The sequence below is a fragment of the Homalodisca vitripennis genome, unplaced genomic scaffold (assembly GCF_021130785.1).
Source record: "Homalodisca vitripennis isolate AUS2020 unplaced genomic scaffold, UT_GWSS_2.1 ScUCBcl_3892;HRSCAF=9693, whole genome shotgun sequence".
Classification (NCBI taxonomy): Eukaryota; Metazoa; Arthropoda; class Insecta; order Hemiptera; family Cicadellidae; genus Homalodisca; species Homalodisca vitripennis.
The window spans coordinates 37827-47209 of record NW_025780016.1 but is presented as its reverse complement, the minus strand read 5'-3'; the positions used below and the strand labels follow the sequence as shown (position 1 = coordinate 47209).

General features: G+C 39.9%; 1 protein-coding gene across 1 annotated transcript; it reads left to right on the top strand.

Annotated features, from left to right (window-relative positions):
- Positions 1–780: 780 nt before the first annotated feature.
- On the top strand, positions 781–1586 carry LOC124372728. Its single transcript, XM_046831138.1, has one exon. It carries the CDS (start codon positions 982–984, stop codon positions 1468–1470), a length of 489 nt encoding a protein of 162 aa, XP_046687094.1. The 5' UTR covers positions 781–981; the 3' UTR covers positions 1471–1586.
- The last annotated feature ends 7797 nt before the right edge of the window (positions 1587–9383 follow it).

The following is a 9383-nucleotide window of genomic DNA, read 5'->3' as shown; positions in this document are numbered from 1 at the left end:
AAAAATTAAATATATAAAAAAATACATTGTTATGGTTTTTATTATGTAAAAAAGAAGATTTTGCACTAAAAGGATACTTAAAATTAAATAATATGATCTTACGATTTTTTGACGTGTTAATATGAAAACAATATCGCTGAAATTTACACAAATTTTACTTCGCCAAGAGAGATTATTTCATTGTAAAAAAATGTTTTTATGTTTAAAAAACTTGATTTTATAAGATTTTTGAAAAAAAAACCAACGAGCCATTAGATAACTAAACTTTCTTGCCAATTCCATGAGAAAAAAAATTAAAGCTGAGGTAGCTTAGTGAGAATGTAATTTAGGACGAATGCAAAAACTATGGAAGTTCAAAGTCTTCAGGGGGAAATATGGCTAAATCTAAGTGAAAAATGTGCATATATACGCTTTTGGTTATTGATTGTGCAAATCTTAAATAAGAGGAGAGGATTATTTGTTCACAGCAAAGTTACATGATAAAAAGATTTCAACGTTAAAACTCAACATAACCTTATTTTATCCAAATTATTTGAGGGTTACAGAGTAAGAGGAGAGTATTGATATTGGACGCTCCACCCATCTTTGATGTATAGTTCCCTTGGAGATCCTGCTTAAAGCCCCGTTTACACTAGCATGTAGCGCTTGCGCAAGTTTTACTTGCATCCTACTTGCAAGAAAACTTGCAAATGTAAACACTAACATGCACAAAAGTTAAACTTGCAGGGCTGACTTGCATGCATTGTTTACTTGCGCCGGTAATATTTTGTTCTGACAAATATTACCGGCGCAAGTAACAACTTGCGCGTCAGTTCTACTTGCACGCCGGCTCCACTTGCCTGTGTAAACACGTGACTTGCAGACCACTCCGACTTGTAAGCAAGTAAAGTGAGTGTTTAGTCGTGTTCCGGTGTGCTCTGTACATTTGAGTTTAAGGTTAATTTGTATATTTGTTATAGTTGTAGTGGTTACTGAGTTGTCATGGCTGATACCAACGAGAACAATGAAAGTGATAAACCCGTGATAGGAAAGGAGACTGTCAAGAAGGAAGGAAAAAAGGTAAAAAAGTATGATAAATGGAACATAAACAACATTGAAACTTTTTTGGAACTGTATGAGGGATACCCTTGTTTATGGGATTATAAATTGGCGGAATATAAAGATAGAAATCTTAAAGAAGACGGCTGGTTACAGATTGTAAAAGGAATGAATATGCCAAACTTTACTGTTAAAGATGCTAAAGAAAAGATGCGAAGCCTGAGGAATACATATTCAAACGAGCTAGTAAAAATAACAAAAAGCAAGTCTTCAGGAAGTGGTTTAGATGACGTATACACACCGACACTGAGGTGGTTTCCAACAATGGACCGCATATTAGGAGCAGTTGTGAAGACAAGAGAGAGCCAAGTAATTGGAATTCCAAATGAAGATGGTAATAAGGTAGGCATTAAGTTTTGTAATGTAAGGTAACTTAAGCCTAAATAACAACATAATGTAAAACGGTTTTTTCCATTAACGTTTATTTAATCAATGTTCAAAATGAAACACATTATACATACAGTTACAGTTACATTATACATGTATTGATGGTACCATTAAATGCCAATTTGGCTGAATTAGCCCAAATTGATTGTCCAAACACTTAAATGTTCCTGATTTTGGACGAACTGAAATTGCCATGGTACACTACCTTCTCCCATGAACCAATCTGCTAACTCATCCCTCACCATCTTCGCCCTTTTTGTAGGATTACGTAAGTGTCCAAAATTTCTAACTTTCAGTAAACCTTCTGCTCTCACGTTTTTGTGCCAGTCACCTTCAATTATTTCACCAGTTTCGATATCTTCAACGTCAACACAACCTCTGTAAAAATAAACCCCTGGGCTTGTAATACGTAGCCAATTATGCAATGCAATCGTTGCTTTAACAATGCTGTCAACCTTTTTCAGGTGATAAGGGAATAGGCTTTTCAAATATACGAAATCTTGATGCCAGTAATCCAAAAGCATTCTCTACAATTCGACGAGCTCTAGACAGTCTGTAGTTGAACACTTTTTGCTTTAAAGTTAAGGGCCCTGCCCTTTTAGTGTAAGGTTTAAGTAAATATTCCCTTAAAGGAAATGCATCATCTGCAACGAACAAAGCGTTTTCAGGCAGGTTTAATGTGTTATTATCTATAGCCTGTTGCAACTTACTATTTGCCAACACTCCGCCATCGGATGCTCGGCCATTGCTCCCTATGTCAACGTACGTAAAACAATAGGCATCATCGACCACACCAAGAAGTATAGTACTGAAATTTCCTTTATAATTGTAATAATCTGACCCGGATTCATTTGGACAACGTATTTGAATATGTTTTCCATCGATGCTACCACAACATCTAGGAAAGTTCCATCGTGTTGAAAAACCGCTCATTATGTCTTCCCATCCGGCTTCCGTCATTGGCATCTACAAAAAATAAAATATTGTCATGTCGTAACACATATAAAATATCAGAACATGTTTTACTTTTAACAGAAACAATTTTCATTAAGTTACACCTTTTTTCCCCACAGGACCAAACGAAACGAAGAATCCCAAGATATTGATGCTGAGAGTGACGAACATCAAACACCCCGTATCAAGAGAAAGATTACAACTGACCACCAAACTGTTATTCCTTCCAAGATTAGAACTGCATTTAAAACAAAAACAGATGAGAGAGTACAGAAAATTGAATCTTCCATTATAACACTAAAAGAGATATCAGATAAGGCATTTGAACCACGGAATGTACAGATGACAGAAAGCAATGAGTTCGATTTATTCGGCCAATTTGTTGCTTCCCAGTTGAAAAAAATTGCCTGAGTCATCCGCTTTACTTGCCATGCAACACATTCAAACCCATTTGTTTGAATTAAGAATGAAAAGAAACATACAACCTGCCCAACATAATAACGTACAAAGTCCGTCCCAAAATGTATTATCTCCATCTCCAAACTACTCATCTCATTCCAATATTGGTATTCACGTGTTGGCCCAAGTGAGGATAGTGCAGCCTCTCCGTGTATCATAATATGGACACGTCGGCTCAAATAGTGCAGGATAACAAACTTATTGTCAATGGCTATAAACAGTATTTTAAATGAAGGCGAAGGGGAAGAAACCGACGACATCTAAGAAAAGTTCAAAGACATTTTCAATACCTAATTTTTGGTCTCTATGACACTAACATTTTTTACCAATTTCCAATCTACTGCTAATCAATATTTCCTTTGACTATTGTATAATAAATTTATTATCATTGAAACTTGTGTTTAAATGAAGTACACATATCCTCAAAAAACATTTTATTAATAGCTAGGAAAATCTCTTACCTGCACAAATTCCTGCAATGCTTCATATATAGCAGCACAAACATCAGGAATGAATTTTGAAATAGTGCATTTTGGTACTCGATAAAAATACTGTAGGGAAGCAAAGGAATCTCCAGTAGCCAAAAATCTTAACGTAATTTGTAACTTAATTTTTGCTGGTAGGGCTACCCTCATCTTTGTATCCTTTTTCTGTATGCACTCTTTCACATGGTCTAGCAATTCGTCAAATTTATTTTTTGAGAGACGGAGGATGTTCCTAAAGCTATCTTGGTCTTCTCTCGCCAATTCATCTAATAGTTTTGATCCTCCTAGTTGCAGCCTTCTTGAAACCCATCTTCTTTCCCAGCATGACCTTTTTTTCTTCTCTTTATATTTAATAGTAATTCATTTGCTTCTAAAAAAAGCTCATCACGTAACACACTAACTGCATCTCTCACTACAGCCCTAACGTCCTCTATAACATCCGACATTCCGCACATCACATGTAGCACTGCACTGACTGGAATTGAGGCTAGTTCCACTTGCAGTAGGTGTAAACCTTGACTTGCATGCAAGTACAGCTTGCATTAACTTGCACGTCCTACTTGCGCAAGCGCTACATGCTAGTGTAAACGGGGCTTTATGGTAATTAATCACCTGCTGTATAGCACAGTTTACCTTAGTTACGTAGTAACAAGATTACACAAGCCGTTCTGACTCATTCCATTCATAATTCACCTCATTATTGGCAGAACCGTAAAACCCACCTTCTGAGCGAGTATCAATATAACATGAATGAAGTTGTGGCAGTATATATACATTACTCGTGACAAATAATTACTGGTGTATACTAAAACCGTTAATAAGTAGTTTTTTGTTATTAAATACGGCATAATATTTTGCCTTCTCTTGAAGTGTCAGTGCCAGCTACTAGTCTGTTATCTGTCCTGAAGTGGTGCTAACTAGTGCCGGCTCTAGGATTTATTTAAGGGGAGCAAGGTTTTAATCCCCCCATACATAAAACCTCACAATAACTTGGATTATTCGGTTAAGGTTGGCATTTGTTCAAAACCTCATTTTTTTGTGGAGTTTGAAAACGAGAGGGTTTGATACCCTTGCCCAATTTATTGGAGAGGGCTGGAACAGAGGAATCTCCCTTTCTACCAAGGTGACATGACCGAGATATAGAAACCCGCTACCCTTCCTCATGAGATCTCAACAAAAGGTAGACCCTACACACCAAAACTTACCCATCCTGAAAATATAATATCTCCGGAAGCAATAGCAAAGTTCTTTATAAGGTTAAGTGCAATGGATTCTCTCACTTGCCTGGCTTAAGTGATAAAACTAAGATTATGTCACTAAATCTCTTGCGATAGTCGTATTTGTACGATATATTTAAAAAAATTTAAATTTAAAATTCAAAATAATATGATACCTATTTTAAATTTCAAATGAAAGAATAAGTATAAAATCCTATTTAGAGTGTGAACTATAACGAATATCAATTAGACTCTAGTTCCCAGTGTTGCCAACCTGATTGAAAGGACATGTACAGCCATGCAATATAATAGGCTAGAGTGAGGGTGATATTGGTTAGGGATTAACAGATAGACCTGGTACAGTCACTGTCCTGTCACTACGGTAACGTCGGTTTGCTCTTCAGTACGTGTCTACAGGTCACAGTAGTGATTGTGAAGTGTATCACAATACACGTGTAAAGGAACTAAGGAGTTGACTGACTTTAAAAAATATGTTGTTCAGAAAATATCACAATGTATCTTACTCCAGCATGTGATTGATACAACTTGGAGGACAGCAATACTTATGTTAACCTCTTAGAATATAATCAGGTTTTTACACTATATGCTAAGTACTCCGTATACTAGTCTATGTGATATAATGCAGGCGTGATGAATTGAATACTTTGGCACGGGTAAGACTAGACAATTTCATTTCAAAGTTTCCAGGTGTCATTTGGTATACATAATTTTCATCGGGATACGATTTATAACTAATAAGTAAGACTGAAGACATTAAGAATCAAATTATGTAAATCTAAGTTTGTACAATCTTAAAACTTTTATTCAATCCGATCAATGTAATTCCTAAATGCGAGTACAAATACTACTATAACGCATGGCCTCGTTAAAGTTAAGTTAATTTAACAGTTCATTCACAACATGTAACATTCAAACGTATAAAGAAACGACCATTCATCTGTTCTCATTCACAATCCAATTGATTCCCACTCACTCATCCTTCTGTTTCTAATTCAGTGTCTCCCAGTTAAATGTCAAAAACTCGTCAGTGCTGTTTTAACCCAAACATTTTTGTATGGGATATTATCCCTAAAGGGATCCCAAAATTAAGTTTGACTAATTGGAAAATTTTTTTGAACTCTGAAACCGTACATCGCCGCTCGCACACCCACAGCAAACCATCAGGGAAGCGCGCGCCCATGGTGGCGAACGGGATGCCGGATCAAGACTAAACTAGGTAAAAAAAAGAACACCGTGGTCAGTATACTCAGGTTCATTTACTAAGACACACATAGGCCTATCCAGTCAATATAAATAAATATGTATATATACTATAAATAAAAAAAAATAAAAAAAATAAAAGGTGCCTGCAGTAGTAGATACCTCAAACAATACTTGTCAGGTGCACCTGCATACAAAAATTAGAAACGCCATAATTTGAAACAAGAAATGCCAATTCCACCCGGTATCCTTCGGCTAAGGGCGGGCTCCTAATGAAATCCAAGAAATAACTAAATAATATCTAAAACTAACTTAAAATTAAATAACAAAATATAAACTATATAAATGGCAACAATAACAATATCACAGGGTATCACAGATGTTGACTGGTAGGTATGTCCATCATGGTGGCCGTCCTTCAGCAGAGCCCAAAGGCGAAGGTTCTCTCTGCGACCACGCAATGATGGAGAGATGACAGGAGAAAACAATTCATCCCTTGGACCTCATCAGTGAGGGGCCGTAAACTTAGCCGCACATGTTAGAAGGAGAAATGCTCAGCAAAACTAACAAAACACTCAAATTAACAAAATAATTAAACTGGAGCTGCTCCTAACTAGTACAGCACGGCTCGGAGTCTCTGCCACTCTGCCGGAAAGGCCAAAACGCCTTCAAATGGTCAGTCGCCTCTGCAGCCAATAAACCACACACACACTATATAAAACACACATGAGCCGGGGAGATATAGGTATTGAACCGGCTCAGACTCCCCCCCCAAAAGGAGGAACTCCCCTCTGATCTGTTAATTTCTTTCAAAAAGAAGAACCGAACGAAATGCCTCTCCCCCCCAAAGGTTGAAGAATTATAAACCGGAAACCCTGAAGTCTGCAGAAGGGAAAACCAAGAAAATCCAGTTGGAGGCAAGAAATCCCTCCAAGAGTAGCGTGGGTACAAAGAAGAAAACAGGAACCTTGATCAGGAAGAAGGAGCAGAGGTGATCAGGCCTCTGGACCTAAAACCCTTCCGCACAGACTAAAGAGAAATCACGGATGACTCCGGCAAGGCTTCAGATGGGATATGTGCGCCTTCCTGAAAATCTTCTCGGACTGAGGATCTTCCCAGTCGGGCAGTCACCGGAGTCAGAAACTTCAAGATGCGGTGGGGACCAGTCCACCTGTAGCAAAGTTTAGCAGCTCTTTTGTCCACAGCCGAACTGACTGGGTGAGCCTTGCAGTAAACTAGATCCCCCACCTGGAAGGGATTGGCAATACGACCTCGGTTGTACTTCCTCCTTACTAACTCCCTAGCCCGAATGAGATTCCGCCTGGCTGCCTCCCAAGTGGCTTTCACATCGGGAGTACCAGGAGGTGGCAGAAGATCGCTAATTTTCCAAAGGTTCGCCAAAGGGTTGTTTGGCGGAAAGCCAAATAATAACTCGAAAGGTACCGCCTTGTGACTTTCATGCTGGGCCGTATTAAAGGCAAATTGGATCCAAGGTAGTTGTTGATCCCAGGTGGTCTGATTTTCCGCATGAAAGGCAATGAGAGCAGATCGAAGATTGCGATTAAACCGTTCGGCGTGAGAGAAGGCTGAGGATAGAAAGGGGAAGTAGTCACATGGCGGATTCCGTGCCCAAAGCACATTCTTTTAAAGATATTAGAGACAAATTGTGAACCATTATCGGAAACTAAGGTGGCGGGGATTCCAAAGTGTTGAAAAAAATGGTTACGAAGTGCTTGCACCGTGAGCTGCGCGGTAGCACTCCGCAATGGGAACAACCAAACAAACTTGGAGAAGGCATCCACACAAACAAGTAGGAACTTATTTCCGGACTTGCTACGCGGGAGAGGCCCAAACATAGTCAATGAAAACCTTCTCCAAAGGTTTTTCCGCCACCTCAGATGACAAAAGACCCAACTTGGTATTTTGAGCGGGTTTGCTTAGCGAGCACAGTTCACAAGAACGTACTCGAGCTGCAATATCCCGGTCCATACCTTTCCAGATGAACTGATCCCTAATCTTCGCGATGGTCTTATGAATTCCTAGATGTCCACCCACAGGAGAAGAATGAAAATACTGAAAGACCATCGGTACAAGAAAGCTTGGCAGCACTAACTTAGGTTTTCTCCGCTGCTTGTCACGGCAGCATAGAGCACCTCGGTACAGAAAATAAGGAGGGTGGGCACCTCCGTTTTTAAGCTCATTGATGATAGCAGTCAGCTCGGGATCCTTAAGTTGGTGTGGAACAATGTCCGAAAATGCCAGAGGAAAGTCTAGGAGCACGCCACAACATAGCGGCTCTGATAAATTCTGGTGGTCGTTGGGTAAGTGATACATGCGTGACAGAGTGTCCGCTATGATATTTTGGGTGCCTCGCACGTGCTGCACTGTGAACTTAAGGGCAGAAATTTGGACTACCCAGCGACCAATCTTCCCGAGCTGACGGGGGTGGGCAAGGAGCCAAGAAAGTGCCTGGTTGTCGGTTTCCAACAAAAATTCTTTATGTTCTAGGTAACGCCTGAACTTATTAATTCCAAACACGACAGCCAAACATTCCAGCTCATAAACAGAACAACTCTTCTTCTCACAAGGGGTTAACGTGCGTGAAGCATAAGCTATGGGCTGCCGGATACCATCTACTTCTTGTGATAAAAACAGCAGCAACGGCTAAGGAGGAAGCATCAGTTTGCAAGACGAACTTACGACTGAAATCAGGCATAGCCAAGACTGGAGGCTGCATCACTGCCTCTTTCAGCTGCTCAAAAGCAGTCTGTTGCGCTTCACCCCACTCAAACTTGGCACCCTTTTTCCTAAGAGAGTTGAGAGGGGCCGCCACTTCAGCAACATTGGGGATGAAACGACGATAAAAATTTATCATTCCCACAAAACGGGCAATCCCCTTGGCATCCTTAGGAGGAGGAAACTCCCTGATTGCCTGGGTTCTCTCTGGATCAATACAAACACCTCGAGAAGAGACAAGATGACCCAGAAACGATATTTCAGGCTGAGCAAAAACTCACCTTTTCAGGATTGACGGTAAGGCCAGACTCTCGCAGCCTAGTTAGAACTTCCTCTAGATGAGTCAAGTGCTCCTCATAACTCTCACTGTACACAAGCAGGTCATCCAGATAGTTGAACACGAACTTAAATTTGACATCATGAAAGATAGAATCCAGGAGTCTGGTGAGTGTTTGGGCCCCCACACAGCCAGGCCCCATTGGCACTCGGGTGAACTGGTACAAATTCCAAGGCACACAAAAGGCAGTGAGAGGTCGAGACTCGTGTTTTAGAGGAATCTGATGGTATGCCTGATTAAGATCAAAAATGGAGAAATACTTGGCCTTACCAAACCAGTCGAAAGCAGAATGCAAATCGGGGAGAGGCACGGAGTCAATTTCTATCTGAGCATTGAGCTTTCGATAATCCAGGACCCAATCTGGACTTCCCATTAGGTTTCGGCACTAGAAACGCTGGACTGGAAAAAATTTGAGCAAGACGGCTCGATCACCCCACTCTTAAGTAAATCATCAATCATATTTCTCAGAATTTCCATCTTGGGCGGAGC